Raw genomic sequence first — 22,783 nt, forward strand, 5'->3', positions numbered from 1 at the left:
ACGGAACTAGTGTATTTTAAATCACACTTATACAATACTATATTAAATCGTTTATTAGATACTAGATTTAAAAATAAAAATGATAATACGAGAAACGAGGGCTAGGGTTTCAGCCAGTTTTACCCCCTGCATAGGCCCCTGGAAACCCGTAGGTTTCTACCATGCCCATGTGGGAGGCGGCAGCTTCTTTTCCAGACAGTGTAAACCAGAGGGCTTTTGGTGCACTGCACTACCAATGTTAGGGGGATGGGTGGTCTTGGTTGAGCATATGCTGACCGCAATGTTTAATTAAATAAAAAAAAAAAATCAACATTTGATAAATGATAATCGTGGCTGAAACGCCTGAAACTGTTGAAAGCGTCAAGTTAAGAATATAAAAACTATAAATTTATAAAAAAATGTTTATTTGTTATTTCTATGAGGGGGGGGGGTGTCTATATATTATCTTGCACCAATTAGCATAATACATTCAAACGTAATTCAATGTATGGTATAAATAATTTTATGAGGGGTAGTGGCAGAGAGAGAGGATTAGGTTAGGTGGGGGGGGGGTAGGGGAATAGTTAGGTAGAATAGTTATGTTAACAATTCTGAATATGTAGGAAAGGATCTTAAATTGCAAAGGTCACTCGACCCTTTGAGTGATACTACCAGGTTAGGTAAGGTTTACAACCTTCGACTATGGGATAGAATAAAAAGAGAAGGTTGGTTAGGCCGATGAAGAGGATGTCAGTGGAATTTTTTTTCTCCGACTCATGCGCAATATATCAATATTTTTGTTCACAATAATCTTAATAATTTCTAAAATTAGAGAAAAATTAATGGTTAGATTTTTATCTAGGGCATATCATAGGCTTATTAAAATTTAATTATTAATTGAGTTATGAGTATTTTAAAGTATTCATATCTCTCAAATATAGCCTTTAAGATGCTCTAGGTATTAATAATAAGTATCTTAAAATTTTAAAAGAGGCCATTTCACTCTAGTTTTAGAAATTATTATGATCATAGTGAACGTAATATTTGGTATGTTGTGTGTGGGTCAGAGAGAAAAAAAAGAAATTCACTGACATCCTCTTAAGTGTTATCAAGTTAAAAAAGCTCTTGATTGTTGATTGTTTATATTATTATAAGTCTTGTAAAAAGTATGACTGTCATTACATATTTTGTTAAAATATCACATCCATCAAATGAATATTGTCTTTAAAATAACAAATTTTGTTTTTATATACAAATTTACAATTTCATTAAACATAATATTATAGTTAATAGTCTTATTATGAAAAGTATTGTAATGCTCAATAAAAAAAAGTATTAAAGTTGTTGCTTGATAAGTAAAAAAATGTATATATTATAATTTCTCATTCTCAAAATATTCACTTTAGGACTTCAATTTCAAAATATAATATTTGTATACTTTTGTTTAACATTACAAGATTGTACTATGATAGCGATTAAAAAAATAAACTTGAAAGTAGACGCATGATTGGAAGTAAAAGTTATAATTAATAACTGTAGAGCCAGGACTTTTATGTACTTACTAAAAATTCATTAAATATACGCAGTTAAATATGCCTTAAAAAAAATTACATTCTTTTATATTTATTACACTATAAAAATTACTTAATTAAATATTTTATGCATTTATCATATGTTTATATATATATACCGTGTGTCCCACAAAACAGGTTAGGTACACTTTATCACTCATTACCCTTAAATTATACCCTGTAATCAATCATAAATTCCTATATGACTTAAAATTCTTTTAACTGATATATTTTAGTGGTATCCATACAACTTGGTTTTGTTGTTTTTGTGATTGGCGTAGACTTCTACTTTTTGTTTCCCATGAGTATTTTTTTTAAAATTTTTTTGTTTAATTTGTGCCCTTTTTTTTGCTATTTGTGGAATTTCGTTCCTTATTTCGTTTAGTTCCTTATTCCTTTAATAATTTTTATATGTTGTAAGGCATGCTTTTTCTGGTATTAGTATAATATCTATTGGAAAATAAGGTTCAAAATCATGCATTAGGAAAAAAAATTCTATAATTGGTATAATATGGTGTGCATTGTTGATAATATGATGTTATTTATTAGGACAAATTTTCGTGATTTCCTTAATATATATTTATTTATATTTTTTTTAAATAGATCATTGGAATTTGATGGATTTATGTCGTACATTCGTACATAATTAAGTGATTTGTCGATTCAAATGTTTTTATCGTTTGTATTTATGTTATTGTATTATAGCCCGTCTGATACTCTGTTTTCTTTACCATTTTTATGTGATACATCAAAGGTGAAAACTTATAGTTCAATATTATTTTTGAAAATGAAACATTTGTTTGATATTATTGAAAAATTCATTTTGCCCATGATTATGAACACTTATGTTAAGTAAGCTTTGTTGTTTGTTTCAGTTATTTGATCATTGTCGTTATCTCTGGACATTTTTGACAGAGACATTATGTGTTAATCATTGGATTATATTTTATTTATGATTAGTCGTCGTTTGGTCTATAACTTTAATTTTATTTGAATCTAAGCATCTCTATATTTAATTAATTTAAAAAAAATGTTTTAATCTTCTTTGGATTATATTTTATTTATTATTAGTCATCATTTGGACTATAATATTGTTATAATATATTTTTATTTTATTTGAATCTAAACGTCTCTGTGTTTAATTATTTTATATACAATGTATTAATCTTCTTTGAATTATATTATATTTATTATTAGTCATTGGATTATAATTTTAAATTGATTTGAATCTAAAAATCTCTGTGTTTAATTAATCTAAAAAAAAATTTTAATCTTCTTTGGATTATATTTTATTTATTATTAGTCATCATTTGGACTATAATATAGTTATAATATATTTTTATTTTATTTGAATCTAAACGTCTCTGTGTTTAATTCTTTTATATACCTACAATGTATTAATCTTCTTTGGATTAAATTTTATTTATTATTAGTCATTGGATTATAATTTTAAATTGATTTGAATCCTAACAAATCAGTGTTTAAATCTTTTATAAAATGGATTTTATTTTATTTTTTATTAGTCATCGTTTGGACTATAATTTTAATTTTATTTGAATCTAAACATCTCTGTGTTTAATTCTTTTGTAAAAAATGTGTTAATCTTTGGATTATATTTTATTTATTATTATTCAACGCTTGGGCTATAATTTATATATCGGTGATGTTATTATAATTTCTTGCCTGGTTGATGTCACTTGATTTGAATGAAGATGGAATTTAGGATGGAAATAATATGAATTAAATTTATTTTAATATTTTCACGAATGTTTTGAAATGAACAAGTCAAATTAATTACTGCTATATAATTATAGTATCAAAATAAGAAGGTGTATGTGTTAGTTTTGGCTAGTATGAGCAGACTGTTCTGAATATCGAAATGGGGGTTTTACTTATAGAACCTTTGATGCCTTGTTGTTCCATATTAAATTGTTGTTGTTTATTTTATATATAGATGAATAAATAGATTCAATAGATTTGTTTATGACATTAATTACTTTTATACATGCATATATATATATATATATATAGTTTAATAGTTATTACCTATTAATAGTTTTGTACATTTTGAATAATATAATATACAGTTATTTTTTGTGTTTCCTTGGTAATGCCATATTTAAGATTATTATGATGATATTGAATCATGATGCTGTGTGGGCGTAAGCGTAATGATATCTACATCATTACATTCACTCCAGTTTTATTGATATTATGTCCTCATAATATCATGTTATTAATTTGATTTATTTCTATGAATAATTATTGGTTGTAAACCTAATTTTGAATAATAATAAAAAAAATAATGTTATAAAGTGAATAAATTGGTTAAATATTTTTATTTAAATCTTATAAAAATTATAGTTATAATTGTTTAGTATAACAATGTTGATTACAAATTTTGTTTTATTATTAAATAGTTTTTTGGTTAATATAAGTATAATTGATTAAATAATTTTTTGTAAATGATTTATATTTTATGTATACTTCTTAGTTTTTTGGTTTGGTCTCCAGTAAATTTGGTTTTTTTTTATAGTGTATAATGGCAGTATTTATTTTGTAAAGTATTGAAAATTAAATAATTTTTTTTGTAGTCCGACATACTAGATTGGTATGAGCCCTTTTCCTTGTATGCGAATTTCATGATATCAAAAAAATGATATTTAATATAGGGATTTCCATTTAAAAAGAATGAAGAAATACATGACTTAAAATAATTTTAAGTGATATAGGAATTTATGATTGATTTGTCTAGTTTAATGTCCAACAAACATAATTTAAAGATATTTAAAGGTTAATGAGCAATAAAGTGTACCCTGTTATTTGAGACACATGATATATTGTATAAACTAAAAAAAAAAAAAAATTAAAAAGCTAATAAAAATTTCATTTTTCTTTAATATTTAATATAATTATATTTTGATCCATAAAAATATTTACCTAAGTGCTTGATTCTCGATAAACTATCATAAGATGCACTAAAAAAATTTAGAATTTTATCACATAAGTTTTTAAATATGCTGTGTACTACTAGAAACCTAGAAATAAGCATACAATAAAGCTTACAAAAAAGAAAAAATATATAAATTAATGCATAAAAAGTCTTTGCTCTAGAAAACATAAAATGTTTTAAAATAAAAATTTGTAATAGTAATTTGTCCAGATAAAAGAAAAACAACTTTTGAAGGTGATTAAGAGTTAAAAGAATTTCATTATGAAATTGAAAGCAACTTATATTACTAGTTTTTTAAAATTAATCCAAATCTCTAATACTGGAAAGAAGAAATAGGATCTGGTGATAGTTAATTTTTCTGAGACATACAATCATTATTAAATTATTATTTTAGTTGAGTGTTGGAATCTATACTAGTGTTAATCGTACCTATACTTTTTCGACTAGTCTAATGGAATTTTTAAAATTAATATTTTAGAAATAAAAAAAAAATGTTTGTTGTTCACGAATGTATTTATTACCTAGGTAGGTATTCAATATTTTAAGTGACATACGTGTTGTTGTTATTATTAGCTATAAAAACAAAAAAAATTTTTAGTATTCCTTATGGGTCCCACGCGACACCATGATTTTGCACAGTGAGACCATCGTTCTGTTAAATTAAAAAATCGTACTTTTTAATGCTAAAAATAAAAAACAAAATGTTACTGTATATAAACAAAATATATTTTATTGAAAAATTTAATGAAAAATTTAGTGAACATAACAAATGTGTGCTTTAATATTTTGAACAGATTATGTCGAAAAGATGAAGTATAATATATAATACAATGCAAATTGAAAAAAAACAATAACTAATAATTTTAACAAAAACAAAAAAAAGGCATCAGAGAAGACGTGGCGATTTGAGTGGTACGTAATGGCGATTGAGTGATAATCGCAGAAGATGCTAGTAAGGCTACTGGTCACCTCTACAACGTTATTCGGTCGGTCCTGAGGGGCGTTCGAGAATCGTTGGCGCGTTTGCCCGGGCCGCGAAGACGACCATGGCAGCGGATGGAGCCCGACCACGACGGTTGCGAGACGAACAACGATTGACGACAAGTGGCTAGTGCGCGATGTTGTGCGCTTGACGATACTGCAGATGTTTAATACGATGATCGTTGTGCCGGTGACGACGGTTACCTAAGCTCCCGGAGCGAGCGACGAAGACTATAAAATATGATGGGTACTGTGGAATGGGCGGTGACCTAACCGAGGCGTCGTGACTAGGCCGACAGTGTCAGACCACTAGGCGAAAAGGGGAGAGAATCAGTAGTGAGACTCTCCGTGATTTTCGCCATGGCCACATCCGTCGGCGCCGTGCAGTCTGCCGCTGCCAATGGTCCCGCCGTGGAGTCGCGCACCGCCGTAACTCTGAAACGTTTAGTTTCTTCGAGTCCATCAGCGCTATACTGACATCCGTGTTCCTATCTACCCTACATAAATTATAATCATCTACTACCCGAGCACTTTGAGCTCTACGGAAATCCGTCGTCACCGTCGCAACGAGTCGTATTCGTGCATTGCAGTCGTTATTGGTATCGACGGGGCGGCGTCGATATGGCTAGCCTCACCGTCGTCTTGTCGTCGTCGTCGATCGCAACCGAAGCAGCTAGGCGTCCACCGCGCCGTCAGAGGGTCTCGCGTGTCGGCGATCCCGAGCACCCGACGTCTGCGATCCCGTTGCGCCACAGCTGGTGGCCGAATAACACGTATTGGCGACTTACCGCCGATCACCCTGTAGTGCTCTGTCACGTACCTTCCTCGTCCTCACATCGCCACGCCTTTGTCTGCTGCCCTCAACCAGGGGGGGAACTTTCGTACGGTTTCACTTCGGGAAAAAACTCAATAAAAAACAACGAATTCCGCGTACGGCTCTTGTTACGCCTCTCCACACCGCGCTAATGATTCTCATCAAGATGCCCGGGCGTGGAGGTGCGCGTATCGCTGGAGTGTTTCCCGGGTCCAGCCAGACGAACAAGCCCCAAAAAGTGAATGTGACCTCCTTTCCCCTGGTCGGCGTGACGTCCAACGCATCGTCATTTTGCTTAATATGTTCTTCTACGGCCGCGACCTGCTTGGTTGACGACGTCGCAATCACGTCGTCTGCAATAATGTTTATCTCAGCCGGTCCAATGTTGGAGGATTCATCCGGTTGAGCGATTGTGGCAGTCGACGCGTCGTCGCCTGTGAACTGCTTTGCATAACTCAGTAGACCCGCCAAATCGTCATAAGTTATTTCCTCGTTGTAGTTATCGAATCTGTGTAGCTTGGTTTCCATTTCATCGTATTCGGTGTTGCTATTTGTTTTGTCGATAACTTTTCTTATGGTGGTCTTTCAATGTGGTCGGATTTCTCGATATTATAAGATGCAGCCATTTTGCAGGTGTATTATGCGCGTGTAGGTAGACAGAAAAAAATAAAATGAACCATTTCCGGATTTCGTCGTAGACCAAAGCCGATAATTTCAAACAAACCGTTGTTTATTAGTGGCCAGCTAGTACGCAATAATATTATTATAATTGGCCAGCATCAGTTGGATTTTGAGACCGTTTATTTTTTCAAACATAATTATTATTATTATCTATTAATATACCAACTACACTTGTGTAAAGATATACTATTGTATATTTGTATTATAACAATTTTATTATACCCATAACCCGTTATAACAGTTTTCGTTTGGAACGCCAAAGTTGTTCAATGTTCTTAATTATCTAATAATTATTACTGGAATTAAGAAAAACAGTTGAGTATTATTTCAAATTATTAATTATGATCAATGATCAAAAAGTACGAGTATATCCATTGTCAAAACAATAAAAATACATTTAAAACTAAATTAAAAACATATGCATCCTATTATTTTTTTAGATTCTGAGCGGAGCGATGAATGTATTGATTTTACCATGATGTGTATTTTTTTTTTTTTTTTTTTTTTTGTGTCTGTCATCACAGACACAGGGGCAGTAAAAATGCTTCGAGTTTTGACTTCAGTACCTCTTTCGATCAGAAAGTGAATCTAGTTGGTACTTTGGGGGGTCAAAAGTAAAAAATTCTTAATACTTTTCTAAATAATTGAGAAAAACGGGAAATTTTACGCACACTCATTTTTCGACAAAATCGATTTTGGTTTTTGATGTAACTTTAAAACAAAAGACCATAGATACATGAAATTTTCACCTAATGTTTATATAAGTATATTCTATCCACCATGCAATTTTCAAAAAATTTCGACTTAAGTTGAACTATTCATAGGCATTTCAAATTTTCGATCATTATTAGTTTTTTTAAAATTAATATCGATAAAAATTTATTTGTTAGGCAGAAAAGCTTGAAAATTTAATACAAGGCTCTTAACATAGTGTTACAATAGCAGTTGAAAAATAAAAGAAATTCATAGTCACAATTTTTTTATAAGCATTCAAAGTTTGAATTTTGACAAAATACGTAAAAATCACGAAAATTCACAAATTATTTTAAGCTAGAAATTCATAAAAAATTTTCTTTTTAAATCTAAGATTTTAAAATTTAATACAAGATTCCTTACTAGTTTTTCAATGTTTATCACAAATAAAAATTCCACCGGAAATTCAAATTAAATTTTTATGAGGATTTGAAATTTAAATTTTTACAACATTGGATTTTCACTTTTAGCGATTTCCTTATTTTGGTGTAACTCTAAAACAAATTACCGCAAATACTTGAAATTTTGACTGAATGTTTATATAGGCGTTTTATATATTTGATAAAATTTTCAAAATATTTAGATTTGTTTTGAGCTGTTTACTGACATTTTAATTTTTCAACTTTTTTAGTTTTTTTTTCTATAAATATCGATAAAAATTTATTTGTTCGGTAGACAAGCTTGAAAATTTAATACAAGGCTTCTAACACATTGTAACAATAGAAGTTAAAAAATATTAAAAATTCGTAGGCACGATTTTTTTTTATAAGCATTTAAAGTTCAAATTTTGACTAAATAAGTAAAAATTACGGCAATATTCAAATTATCTTAGATAGAAATTCATAAAAGTTTTCCTTTTTAATTCTAAGATTTGAAAATTTAATACAAGGCTCCTAACATATTTTTACAATAGCAGTTGCAAAATAAAAGGAATACATAGTCACAATTTTTTTTTTAAGCATTCAAAGTTTGAGTTTTGACAACATATTATGTAAAAATCATAAGCGAAAAATAAGCGAGACAGGTATGTTTACCTGGAAACCGTTATCACTCGAGATTTTAGAACTTAGGGGCATATATTGCCGTTGGTGATCGAATTGAAAGTAATTTTAACTTTTTTTGAGCCGACTGTTTTAATATTGGTAATGCCAGTGAAGTTGGTAGAAAAGAATTTTGCTATTTTAAACGGATGCAAATTCCCTAAATTTTTGTTTTGATCGGTGCATTCAGTAGGAAGCAGTTGCACAGAAGTCCTAAAAATCTAGTAGGGAGAAAAATATTTCAAGAGGCTCAACATCTTAATAATAACAGCTATTTCTAAGAGGTTAACAATCAATAGAACAACTTGATAAGTAAACACTTATATCGGAAATCAACTAAGGATCTTTTTATTCAAAGTGTCCCAGTTAACCATCCGTTTGTCACGCGTTACCCAAATAGCATTTATTTTTCTACGATCATTTAGATTGATACTTATTAAACCCAGTGTCGTAGTCAGCCTTCCAGAGGGGTATTGGGTGTATAGTACTGTATACACTTTTTCCCTTCCCAAATCCTAACCCTGGCTACGGCACTGCCTTCCCCGCGGACATGCAGATGGTTAATTAAGTCATAAGGAGGTTTGTTTAGGTTAGGTACCTATAGAGAATGGTAAGTTGAGCTCGAGTGATGATAGATGACTATCATCACTGGTCGTCACCTTTGCAAAGATCTTTTCCTACTAACTAACAAGGTATTCAGAATTGCAAACATAACAATGAAAAATATTTAAAAATTAACGAGGAAAATATTAACACTAAAATATAATATTATACTTATATATTAGTGAATTAAACATACTTTTTTTTTAGCTTTTATAATAAATTCTTAATACTCAAAATATTATATATACCTGATTAATATTGTCATAATTTGGATCACGGGTTTAAAGCCATACGAGTAATAATGTTATACCAGTATTTCAAATGAACTAATATCAATCACAATAAATATTAAGTCCTCTGATCATAATTTGTTCATTATACAATAAAAAAACTAGTTTATTTTTGTGTTCACAATTTTAAAACTTTATAGCTACTTGCAACTAAAAAATATGATTTTATCATGACATAGCTAACCATCATTAATTTTTCTTGAGAATACATAGTTAAGTCTTAATTGTGTATTCTAAGACCATAATTTTTTCCAAATTTGTTTTTTGATCCTTAAAATTAATTTGCCTGCGGGCGCCAATACCCCCTTTCCATTTTTATTTTCAAAATATAGCTGTATTTTATTTTTGTGTACACAATTTTTAGAATTTATTAGACACCTGCCACTAAAAAACATAATTATATCATGATTTAATTATCCTTCATATTTTATTTCATTAATTTTTCTTGAGAATACATAGTGCAGTCTTCATTGTGTATTCTATGATTATAATTTTTCCAAATTGCTTTTTTGATCCTTAAAATTCATTTGCCTGCGGGCGCCAATACCCCCTTTCCAATTTTATATTCAAAATATAGCTCTAGATTATTTTTGTGTACACAAATCTCAAACTTTATAACCACTTGAGCCTAAAAAATATAATTTTATCATGAATTAGTTATCCTTCATTTGTTTTTCTTGAGAATACATAATGCAGTCATCGTTATGTATTTTAAGACCATAATTTTCTCCAAATTTCTTTTTCGTGTCTTAAAAATCAATTGCCTGCGTGCGCCAATACCCCCTTTCCATTTTTATTTTCGAAATATAGCTGTAGTTTATTTTTGTGTACACAATTTTTAAACATTATTAGCCACTTGTCTAAAAAAAAAAAAAATTATATCATGATTGACTTGTCCCCCATATTTTATTATTTCATAAATTTTTCTTGAGAATACATAGTGCTGTTATAATTGTGTATTCAAAGATTATAATTTTTTTCAAATTTCTTTTTGATCCTTAAAAATCATTTGCCTGCGGGCGCCAATACCCCCTTTCCATTTTTATTTTCAAAATATAGCTCTAGATTATTTTTGTGAACACAAATCTCAAACTTTATAACCACTTGAGACTAAAAAATATAATTTTATCATGAGTTAGTCATCCTTCATTTGTTTTTCTTGAGAATACATAGTGCAGTTATCATTTTGAATTCAAAGATTATAATTTTTTCAAATTTCTTTTTTGATCCATAAAAATCATTTGCCTGCGGGCGCTAATACCCCCTTTCCATTTTTATTTTCGAAATATAGCTGTAGTTTATTTTTGTGTACACAATTTTTAAACATTATTAGCCACTAGTCTAAAAAAAAAACATAATTATATCATGATTTACTTGTCCCCCATATTTTAGTATTTCATACATTTTTCTTGAGAATGCATAGTGCTGTTATAATTGTGTATTCAAAGATTATAATTTTTTCAAATTTCTTTTTTGATCCTTAAAAATCATTTGCCTGCGGGCGCCAATACCCCCTTTCCATTTTTATTTTCAAAATATAGCTCTAGTTTATTTTTGTGAACACAAATCTCAAACTTTATAACCACTTGAGACTAAAAAATATAATTTTATCATGAGTTAGTCATCCTTCATTTGTTTTTCTTGAGAATACATAGTGCAGTTATCATTTTGTATTCAAAGATTATAATTTTTTCAAATTTCTTTTTTGATCCTTAAAAATCATTTGCCTGCGGCGCCAATACCCCCTTTCCATTTTTATTTTCAAAATATAGCTCTAGATTATTTTTGTGAACACAAATCTCAAACTTTATAACCACTTGAGACTAAAAAATATAATTTTATCATGAGTTAGTCATCCTTCATTTGTTTTTCTTGAGAATACATAATGCAGTCATCGTTATGTATTTTAAGACCATAATTTTCTCCAAATTTCTTTTTCGTGTCTTAAAAATCAATTGCCTGCGTGCGCCAATACCCCCTTTCCATTTTTATTTTCGAAATATAGCTGTAGTTTATTTTTATGTACACAATTTTTAAACATTATTAGCCACTTGTCTAAAAAAAAAAAAAATTATATCATGATTTACTTGTCCCCCATATTTTATTATTTCATAAATTTTTCTTGAGAATACATAGTGCTGTTATAATTGTGTATTCAAAGATTATAATTTTTTTCAAATTTCTTTTTTGATCCTTAAAAATCATTTGCCTGCGGGCGCCAATACCCCCTTTCCATTTTTATTTTCAAAATATAGCTCTAGTTTATTTTTGTGTACACAAATTTCAAACTTTATAACCACTTGAGCCTAAAAAATATAATTTTATCATGAATTAGTTATCCTTCATTTGTTTTTCTTGAGAATACATAATGCAGTCATCGTTATGTATTTTAAGACCATAATTTTCTCCAAATTTCTTTTTCGTGTCTTAAAAATCAATTGCCTGCGTGCGCCAATACCCCCTTTCCATTTTTATTTTCGAAATATAGCTGTAGTTTATTTTTGTGGACACAATTTTTAAACTTTATTAACCACTTGCCACATAAAATACATAATTATATCATGATTTAGTTATCCTTCATATTTTATTTCTTTTCTTTTTCTTGAGAATGCATAGTGCAGTTATCATTGTGTATTCCAAGACAATAATTTTACCCAAATTTCTTTTTTGATTCTTAAAAATCATTTGCCTGCGGGCGCCAATACCCTATTTCCATTTTTATTTTAGAAATATAGCTATAGTTTATTTTTGTGGACACAATTTTTAAACTTTATTAACCACTTGCCACTAAAAAAACATAATTTTATCATGAGTTTGTTTTCCTTCATTTATTTTTCTTGAGAATACATATACTACATTTTGTATTTTAAGACTACAATTTTATCCAAAAATATTTTTTGATCCTTAAAAATCATTTGCCTACGGGTGCTAATACTCCCTTTTAATTTTAATTTTCAAAATACAGCTCTAATTTATTTTTTTGTACACAGTTTTTTATCTTTATTAGCCACTTCCCGCTAAAAAACATAATTTTATTATGATTTAATTTTCCTGCTTTTATTCTCCTTGAGTTTATATACTACAGTCTCTAGTGTTTATTCATATATAATAACTTATCCTAATTTTTTTTTTTTTTGGTTCTTGAAAAACACCATGCGCTACACACCCCTTCCCATTTTTTTTTTTTCATTTATCAACTCTAGTTTATTTTTGTGTGCTCAAATTTATGTTTAAAAAAACTTTCGCCCTATACTTATAAGTAATCATCAAATTATAATTGTATTGCTATTAATATTTTTATTTACTTATTTTCTTCGAGATTACATATTGTAGTCTCCAGTGTGTATTATTATATTATAGCTTAACCAAATTTTGTTTTTGCTACTTGAAAAACACTCAACTGCATGCACCACACCATCCTTCTCATTTTTTTTTCATATTTCAACTCTAAATTATTTTGTACACAAATTTAAACTTTTATAACCATTTGCCCTATAAGTAATCATTAAATAATGATTTTATTACTATAAATATGTTTAGTTAGTTATGCTCCTTGAGATTACATACTGCAATCTCCAGTGACCCAGTGTGCATTCTTATATTATAACTTATCCAAATTTTTTTTTTTTTGCTACTTGAAAAACACTTGCCTGCGGGCTCCTCTATCCCCATTCCCATTTTTTTTTCACAATTAAACTAATTTATTTTTTCGTACACAAATTTAAATTTTTACAACCTTTTGCCCTTTAAGTAATCATTAAATCATAATCTTATTACTATAAATATTTTTATTGATATATTTACCTGGAGATTACATACTTTTAGTCTCCAGTGTGTGTACCTATTCTTATATTATATATTTTCTAAATATTTCATTCCTTTATAGTTAATTTCATTTTATTTTCCTCGAGATTTTTTACTGCATACTACAAGTTGTATTCTTATTTCATAGTTACATCAAATTTAGGTTTAATTTTTTTTTTCGCTTCTTGTAATGCGTTTGCCTGCGGGCGCCAATCTACCTACCCCTTGCGAGTAACACGAGTTTGTTGTTCGTTATGTTTCGCTTGACGATGATGACTTAGGACAACTGACAATCAAATCCATGAGTTTTGTGTGACTTGTCGTAGGTGAAAAAACGTATAATTCCAAATGGGTAAAGATAATTGCATTTGCGATAACGTCGTAATATCGGGATAAATGCGAATTGGTTATACGTTACTTTTCGCGGTACGATGGCGGTGTCGGACCGCTGACAATCTAAACCAGAGATGGCGAACCTATGACACGCGCACACTATTTTAGTGACACACTCAACTGTGTAAAAAGTTTGTCATCAAAAACCACTGGTCATAGGACGTAGACTAAAATATATTGAGATTACAAAAATGAAATATTAAGTTTATGGTATTATACCTAAACGCATTGAATTGAATATCTACACTGCTCAACAACTATCAATTTTATTACTTTTCGATAAAAAATCGTATTCGATAAGAACTTGATTAGCTATATATATATTTTACATAACGGATATAACGTGTAGCTGTCCCACAACTAGCGTTAGTCATTACTCATTCGTCGAGTCGAATGTGTTTCATGTGTTAAATTTGTGCAGTTTTCATTATTGGTGAGTGTTATTTTTATAGTAATTCAAAGGTTATATTTGTAGAATTAATGATGTCAAAAAGTAAAAGTGGGAGATCATTTCACGAACAATGGACCTTAGATTATGGGGTAGTTCAAAAAAATAATAAAGCGTTGTTTTTTATGTAATGAAACAGTAGTTAGTCGCAGTTTTAATGTAAATAGACTTTTTGAAACAATTCATACGGACATATTTTCTTTATCAACTGAAGAAAAGTTGAAATTAATTTCGCAAAGATTGAAACGTTTTAAAAATCAATCAAATAATTTCAAAGCTGCGTTTAAACCAAATAATAATTTAACAGCTGCTAATTTTTCTGTATCCCACTCAGTGATGTAAAAATACCGTATTATATTTTTCATTTGTATAATACGTGTATTATACAGTATTAAAAAAAAAAATTGTTTGATGTTTACATTATGGTTAAATATAGTTATTCAAGTATAGTAAAATCAGAACTATTGAAGTTTATTGATGAATAATGTTCCATTTTAAATATTAAATTCAATAATGGTAGTTATGAGTTAGGTAATTATAAATAAATAAAAATATATTGTTTCTAAGTTTAGAATATTAGATTTTAATATTTTTAGTAATTAGAATTAGTATTTAATTAATTAATTTGTGAGTGTTTACAGTAATTACACAACTATTTAGACCCCTCAACACTATAGTGTTAATAAATAAGAACTTTTAACAAAAAAAGAAACACACTTTATTATAATTATTATAAAAACAGAACATAAATGAATAACTTTATTTTAAATTACCTATACAAAATTAACTATTATAATAAATAAATTATATCTTTATACCTAAGGTAGTTAAAAATATTAAAATTCAACTAATTAATAGGTAACTGCCTTTTCATCATAATTAGGTATCTTTATTAGCATTCAGTTATCTAGAATTTATTCTACTAAAGTAAACAATATTAGTTATTACCTGTTCTTGTATATTAATGAGGCGATCGACATATCCATCCAAAGTTCTAGTATTTGATTCTCTTGAAATCTTACTTGAAAAAGTTGTTAGTTTAGTTGCATTTGAATCATTCTTAAAAATATTTGTGTTTGATGAAGATGTAGTAATAGTTTTTTCGATTTGTCTTGATGTAAGTACAGATGTACGTTCGAAAAGAAAAAGAATTATATAGTACATTATAGGAGCCTGCAGCAAGCGATTAAGAATGGATTGATAGTTGAAAAAGTAAATATTTATATTTTATAATATTTTTTAACAGACTTTTAACACTTTTTCTTATATAGGTACATATAGGGTTATACAGTTTAGCCAGTCAGACTGGTTAGCGAAATATATTAATTTGAATACAGAGATGAGGAAAAGAGCGAAAAACGACTTTGAGAAAGACTTCTTCAAACTCATGAACAACGCTGTATTTGGTATTTTACTTTATTTTTTTATACTATTTAAACATTTTTACTAACATTTTTATTTTTCAGTTAAAACAATGCAGTCAAAACGCAAGGAAATGAAAATGGAGTTAGTATTGTGTGAGAGACGACTGTAGAAGTTGATAAATAAAAATACATTCCAGCATTGTACTAATTACAACGAGAATCTGAACGCTGTTGCTCTAGAAAATAAGATTATCAAATTCCATAAACCTATATATATTGGTAAATACATTTTTAAATTACACTTTTATCATACATTTATTAACACACTTATTATTTACAGGGTTCGCTGTTCTGGACATATCCAAAACCAAAATGTATGACTATCATTACAACATTATGAAGAAACATTATAAAGATAAAATTAAGCTAATGTACACTGACACAGGTATACAAATATACTTAACTAATCTCATATACCTATATAATATATTAATATATCATTTTTTCTAGATTCACTAGTGTATCATATCAATACCGATGATTTCTACAAAGACTTGGCGGGTAAAAGTAGCTTGTTGGACCAGATGGAACCGCCAACCTTCCTCAGGACCATCCGTGCTATGTGGCGGAAAGGAAAAAGTCACCGGGATACTTTTCCGATGAAGTCGATGGAAATGCTATTACCGAGTTTTGTGCGCTTAGGGCAAAGTCATACGCCTTTAATGTGTATACTGGACCGGAGGACAGAGTTGGACGTGAAAACATCAAGGCGAAGGGTATAAGAGGTCATGTGGTTAAAAACCACATGACTCTTGAGGATCACAGGAAGTGCCTGTTTGGGGAAATTGGGTTCGAGTTATACAAGGAGAACGTATCAATAAGGTCATTCAATCACCAGCTCGTAACTTTAAAAACAAAGAAATTAACCTACAATAACTTTGACGACAAGAGAGTTATTCTAGAGGACCAAATTCGTACATTAGCTCATGGACATTATAGTTTAGAGTAAGTTATTACAAATATATAATATTTAAATTATTTTACGAACATTTTTTCTTATTTTTACAGAGAAGATGATTGGCCGGAATTAGATGAAGAAGGACAGAACTGGAACGAGGAAGAGAAAGGTTTAATGAGGCACCTTCTACACAATCTACACTGCATAACATAATTTATAAACTGTATAGAGTTTTGTTTTATTGTACATATTACCATGTTATATATTATAAATATTATACTTGATATAGATTATTGTATATATTTTGTAAATACCATGTATATATTTGTATTATTCTATATATTATGATAAATGCTAGGTTACCTAGGTAAAATAAAAAAAATCAATGTTAAAATATTATTATTATTATGTTTATTATAGACAAATACATTTTTTTTAAGAATTGTTTATAAACCATTTTCTTATAGCAAATATTTTATAAAATGTACATTGTTTAGGATTAAATCTCATATGAAAAATACAACAAGGTAGAGTTTCATCATCACATATTTGATCCAAACGAGGACAGCCCAGGTCTTCAATGTTGATGAGTGCGACGTGCGGTATATACTCCATAAGAACTTGTTTTTTTTGATTACCTTTGACGTATATGCAACTGAACTTTAATGAATTCAATATTCTTCCGACTTCTTCATATTCGATATCACCGTATTCTATAGCTAGTTGATGATAATTACGTTCTAGCCACTTGTTGGTTTTACGACTTTTGTTATCCTCCATGGATTTTGAATGTTTAAAAATCCAATGTTGAGTCGCCCATGTTTCTGTGTCTACAATAGACATTTCTTTAATCATGTATTTATTGTTGACGCTAAGAACGCATTGCATGTCCAAGATGGCTGAAGACATTATGGCTTATCTTTATAATAAGTTTCTATAGTGTTAAGACGGCTCAGTATAGCTGGTATTATTTTTTCAATATCATGAAAAAAAAACTTGTTTTTAAATATCACGCTTGTTTTTATTTTACACAAAATTATTTTAAAAATATTATTCAATCAGTTTACGTTTTACACTCCGTTTATTTATTTTTTTCGTGGGCTCGCCACCTGTAAAGTTGATAATAGATGTTCAGTGATTGAAAAACGTCGGACCGTCGTTCTCATCAATTGCTTGGCTCATGAGTGATGTTAATGGCAGACTGCTAACCCCGTCGTCAGGCTAGAAAATAAAATAATATATAATGTATTCATAATAATTATATGACGTGTATGTTACCTTCAATTTCTTAGTTGGTGCCCATGTCGCCTGTGTGAGGTTGATTTGTCTTAAAAAATCATCTATACCATGATCCTCGTCAGCTGCCTATAAAATTAAAATTGTTAATACTTAAATTATTTCAATATATTAATATATAAGTTGTAAATTACCCGTGACTGTGAAGGATCATCCTCATTATAGCACGGAGACATACTCGAGTATCTTGGTGGTGATAAGGGTGAAATGAATAACTAAAAATAATAAAATACATTAAATATTTTTACGAGTGAATAAAATATAAAGACTTACATCTGATGAGTTTCCACCGCTCCAACGTTGCGCGCAATGTTTGGCTAATTGACTAATGGCATTTATTTTGATCTGGCTTTTGAAATTCATATCTACTTCTTTAGGAGTGTATCCAATAATTTTATCACCCCTTAAATTTTTGATAAAAATGAACATTTCTTCATTTGATTTCGGTGGTGATTTGACATTGGTAAATTCCTGGTCTAAATAATTACCAATAGTATCAAACTGCTTTAAGACGACTGGTCGTATGATGGTTGACTTTCGAACGACTGTTTCGATAATACTCCATTCTAAATATTGCAATTTCATTAAATCTGAACGATTTAGCAATACTCGGCATCCGGCTTGTGTTTTCGATTCGATGACCAGTACATTTTCACCTTGGTAAACCATACTCGATAGTGAAATACTATCTGTTTCCCAAAACAGATTTCGTTTATATTTTTGAGGTAGTTCGAGTATAAAAGATAAAATATTCCCCATGAGTGAAAATATTCGTCTTAGAAAGTCGGCTGGCATATTAATAAACTGCGATGGTGTTATTATTTGGACTATGGTATTGAATTCGTCAGTAGGATCAAGTCCTACATTTAAAAACTTACGGCCGGTGAAGTCGAGTATAAAATTGCTGCAGTCAATCATATCCGCGGGTGGTGCTGGAGGTAAATATGTAAAATTTTTCTTCTTCCAAATATCAGCCATATTTGCGACTGGTCCAGCCATACTTATTTTAAACACTGAAAACGAGACGAAGGCACGAATACTCTGGTGGATGCAGAGTGACTGAATTCATTTTATGGTATGAAACGTGAACATTGAATATTATTGGGGGGGGGGACATCTGCATGTCCTTGCAGGGGTATTGCATGTTACTACATGTCCGTTAACGTATACAATTGTCTGATTATAGAAGGGGTAGCATGCTCACTATGATTCTTTGAAAAAAAGCCGCCTCTAAGAAAGCGGTCACACACCACAAAACAATAAATTATCAATGACAATAATACGCCCTATGAAAACGGTATAACGGTAAAAGAGTGTTATATAAAAGGAAGGGTATCTGCCACCAAAGCACGAGTCATTGTCACGATAATCCTTTGAAAAAGCCGCCTCCATTTTTCGAGTGATATTTTATATTATATTGGATACTATACATAATATTTTTGATTAAAATAACGTAGGAAGGTTATTCACTATTTATCAGATGAGGGAAAATAAGAGTATGTGGCCAGTGGGCTAAAGCGTAAATGATATAAGTATCCCGATCAGTTATTTTGTACTTTTGTAGTCTTTTCCCGTCATATATCAATATATGCATGGATATATATGATAAGTGATAACGGTAATAATGATAAGTGATAACTGATAACAAAATGATAAGTGATAACGGTAATATCACGGACTAAGATAGTATGGACTGGTATCGACTACCTTATCAGTGGCCCTCAAATGTTTCTAAAGCCGCCGTAAGGTACAACTAGGGGTAAAAGCGCCATCTACACGTGTGTTATAAAAACACAATAATTTTAATTAGACAACACAATGAATCAAATTTTCAAAATAATAAATATTAATAATATTATACTGCACAAATAATATTATAATTTATAATGTACTCAATACTGACTGACTACGCAAAATTGAAATGTTTACAATTTTTTAAGTAATAACTTCTAATAAATAATAAAAATGTATTTATTGTTATTAATTAAATAAAAAATACACTTGAAAAAATAAAAATAATTAATATCAAATTAAGTAGGAACAAGTTTGGCTAATTTTTTTTTTTTGCATTACCCTTTGGTGTATTCTTATTTGTTATTAACGAATATTGTCTCATTCGCATGATTATGAAGTTGGATATTATAGTTGTTATTATTATTCTATGTTGTTATTAGAAGTATTAATTACTGATGGATCAAATATTGATGGAATTGCACCTTTTTTCAGCTTAATTTGTGTCCTTTGACCCAATACCTGAAGGTATACAATCAAAATATTTTAATACCTAGTAGGAATATATTATATGTTATAGAGATATAAATAACCTATCTGGTGTTCTTACTTTTTCTATTTTTTCTTTATCTTCAGATAAACATTTAGGTACAGGCTAATTTGTAATAAAATCGTCATTGAAAAATGTTCAGCACATACATAAGTAACCTGACGCAAATAATTTCCATTCACTTTAGAAATAATTTTGTTCCAAGCATCAAAGTCAGAATCGTATACTTTAAATAATGGAACATTGGATGTTTTGTTAAAACTAGTGCACTTAACAACAGAACAACGTCGAGGCATTTTAAAAACTGTATCAACATTTATTAAAAGAGCAACTACGGACAATATTAAAATTTAATATTCATAATGTCGGTGAATTTCGGTGACCAAAATTTGTTCAAAATGACAAAATATAAACATCTAAAATCTAAATATACAATATTAGTAACTTTATTTGACACTAGGAGCGCTTTTACCCCTAGTTGTACCTTTCGGCGGCCACTTAGGACGGGGGAGTGGCGGTGTCGAAACATTTGAGGACCGTTCCTCTACTACTCCCCAACCATGTCGATACCAGTCCATACTATCTTAGTCCGTGGGTAATATATATCTCGCGCCGCCCGGGGGTTCAGGGTTCAGGGTGCGTGTGGTGGTGGTGGTGAAGGGGTTAAATATACGTCACACACGTACGCTACCGGAGGGCTAGGGTGAGGGTGAGGTTTCAGAACATACCTTTTCATACTACTTATAATATATCGCAGACGGCTCGGCGAGGGTGATTCCGTTGACCTCGTGACTGCTGCAACGTACGTGCTTCACGCACTAGACATACGCACGCTCCACGACTTAGTACGGACGCGCACGAAAGTGCGGGCACGTGTAAATACGTGCGGCGGGTGGCGATGAGAATCACACCCGCACACAAACTATTATAATAACAGATCGACGATCGACGCAATTTTAATATAATAATAAAATATATAATATCGTAGACATGCGGCACAATATACAGACTTGATTGGTCGATCGTCCCACAACGACAACGTGGTACAACAAATTTGAGACGACACCCACGGTCACAGCAAAGTATACCGGGCGACGGTGGTGAACAGACAGGATGGCCTGAAGATGGCCGGACCGCTGGAGAACCGGTGGTCAGCGATGCCGGTCGCCAAAAGTTCGAGCAAGCGCAGCACTTCGGCGTCGGACAGCCAGCGGGGGGTGGCCAGATAGGTGTCAAACGGTCACACTGCGCTAGTCACGGGCGCGAAAAACGGCTCAGGTTCAAACAGTGAGTAACACGAATTTGTTGTTCGTTACTTTTCGCGTGAAGATGACGACGTTGGACCGCCGACAATCCAAACCATGTTTTAACGCCGTTTTGTTGTGAGTAACACGAAATTGTTGTTCATAACTTTAAGCGTGTAAACTCGTAAAAGTACCTACGTCGTGCGCTTTGAGATTAATTATGTCATCGGTCTGACGTCGTCATGGTTATCACGAAAAGTAACTTATAACGAGTTCGAGTAACTCGTTATGGTACTATCACAGATTATATAATACTGATAATTTATATAATCTGTGGTACTATGTGCGCTTTGAGATTAATTATGTGGTTGGTCTGACGTCGTCGTCGTCATAAGAAAAGTAACATATATCAAACTCTAAGAGCGCTTTCAGTCGAGACACTTTGTAGCCGGCTACTTATGTCTGAAAAGAATCGCGCGACTAAGATAACATTGCTATAAATATACTCGTACACACGAGACACAGACACGGACTGTGTGTCGCGCCACCGAATCGGCTTGTTTTGTCCCCGTCAGCCACCAGACACTGATTGTAGTGGCCGGCTACAAAGTGTCTCGTCTGAAAGCGCTCTAATAACTCACAATAGAACGGCGTGCGCATTGAAATTAATATTGTCGGCGGTCCGACGTCGTCGTCGTTACGAGAAATGTAACTTATATTAACTTCGAGTTACTCGTAATAAGTTGATGTGTGCGCTGAGTTTAATTATGCCGTCGGTCCGACGTAGTCATGGTTTACTCGAAAATTAACGTATAACAATATTTTGAGTTACTCGTAATATTACGGCGTGCGCATTGTGAGTGATATTATCGGCGTGCCGATGCGACGTCGTCATCGTTACGAGAAAAGTAACGTATAACAAACTCGAATAACTCGCAATAGAACGGCGTGCGTGTTGAGACTTGAGATTAATAATGTCGGCGGTCTGACGTCGTCATGGTTATCACGAAAAGTAACTTATAACGAGTTCAAGTAACTCGTTATGGTAGTATGTGTGAGATTCATTATGTCGGCGGTCCAATGTCGTCGTCGTCACGAGAAAAGTAACGTATAACAAATTCGAGTAACTCGCAATAGAACGGCGTGCGCATTGAAATTAATATTGTCGGCGGTCCGACGTCGTCGTCGTTACGAGAAGTGTAACTTGTAATAATTTCGAGTTACTCGTAATAAGTTGATGTGTGCGCTGAGTTTAATTATGTTGGCGGTCTGAAAAAAGTAATGTATAAGTATAATAAGTTCTTGTAACTCGCAATAGAACGGCGTGCGT

The 22,783-nt window shown here is 31.0% G+C and overlaps 1 protein-coding gene and 1 pseudogene across 3 annotated transcripts; one reads left to right on the forward strand and one right to left on the reverse strand.

Annotated features, from left to right (window-relative positions):
* The first annotated feature begins 9,783 nt into the window (after positions 1 to 9,783).
* On the forward strand, positions 9,784 to 17,085 carry LOC107167406 (uncharacterized; annotated as a pseudogene). Its single transcript, XR_016191849.1, has 6 exons — positions 9,784 to 14,295; positions 15,438 to 15,716; positions 15,777 to 15,953; positions 16,015 to 16,119; positions 16,185 to 16,679; positions 16,743 to 17,085. The product of XR_016191849.1 is annotated as an uncharacterized LOC107167406 (transcript).
* On the reverse strand, positions 17,019 to 22,458 carry LOC149054911 (uncharacterized). 2 transcript variants are annotated; one of them, XR_016191848.1, is made up of 6 exons: positions 21,220 to 22,458; positions 18,202 to 21,131; positions 18,063 to 18,143; positions 17,911 to 17,997; positions 17,700 to 17,853; positions 17,019 to 17,593 (listed from the first exon to the last, which is right to left on the reverse strand). XR_016191848.1 is itself a non-coding variant. In XM_089228071.1 (5 exons), the coding sequence occupies exons 2-5, from the start codon at positions 18,925 to 18,927 to the stop codon at positions 17,764 to 17,766; spliced, it is 984 nt and encodes a 327-aa protein (XP_089084197.1). In that variant the 5' UTR covers positions 18,928 to 21,131; positions 21,220 to 22,278; the 3' UTR covers positions 17,019 to 17,763. The 2 variants fall into 2 exon arrangements, 1 of the variants encoding a protein (XP_089084197.1); XM_089228071.1 differs by having other exon boundaries at positions 17,019 to 17,853; positions 21,220 to 22,278.
* Positions 22,459 to 22,783: the final 325 nt, after the last annotated feature.

The sequence above is a fragment of the Diuraphis noxia genome, unplaced genomic scaffold (assembly GCF_037042655.1).
Source record: "Diuraphis noxia isolate RWA-SAM2 unplaced genomic scaffold, SU_Dnox_SAM2 contig0005, whole genome shotgun sequence".
Lineage (NCBI taxonomy): Eukaryota > Metazoa > Arthropoda > Insecta > Hemiptera > Aphididae > Diuraphis > Diuraphis noxia.

Bases quoted from the DNA above. Each gene is read 5' to 3' on its own strand.
- LOC149054911 (XM_089228071.1), bottom strand. From the start codon at position 18,927: ATGGCTGGACCAGTCGCAAATATGGCTGATATTTGGAAGAAGAAAAAT. The intron at 17,998-18,062 runs GTAATTTACAAC...TTAATTTTATAG, and splicing joins ATGATCCTTCACAGTCACGG to GCAGCTGACGAGGATCATGG. The intron at 17,854-17,910 runs GTAACATACACG...TTTATTTTCTAG, and splicing joins CACCAACTAAGAAATTGAAG to CCTGACGACGGGGTTAGCAG.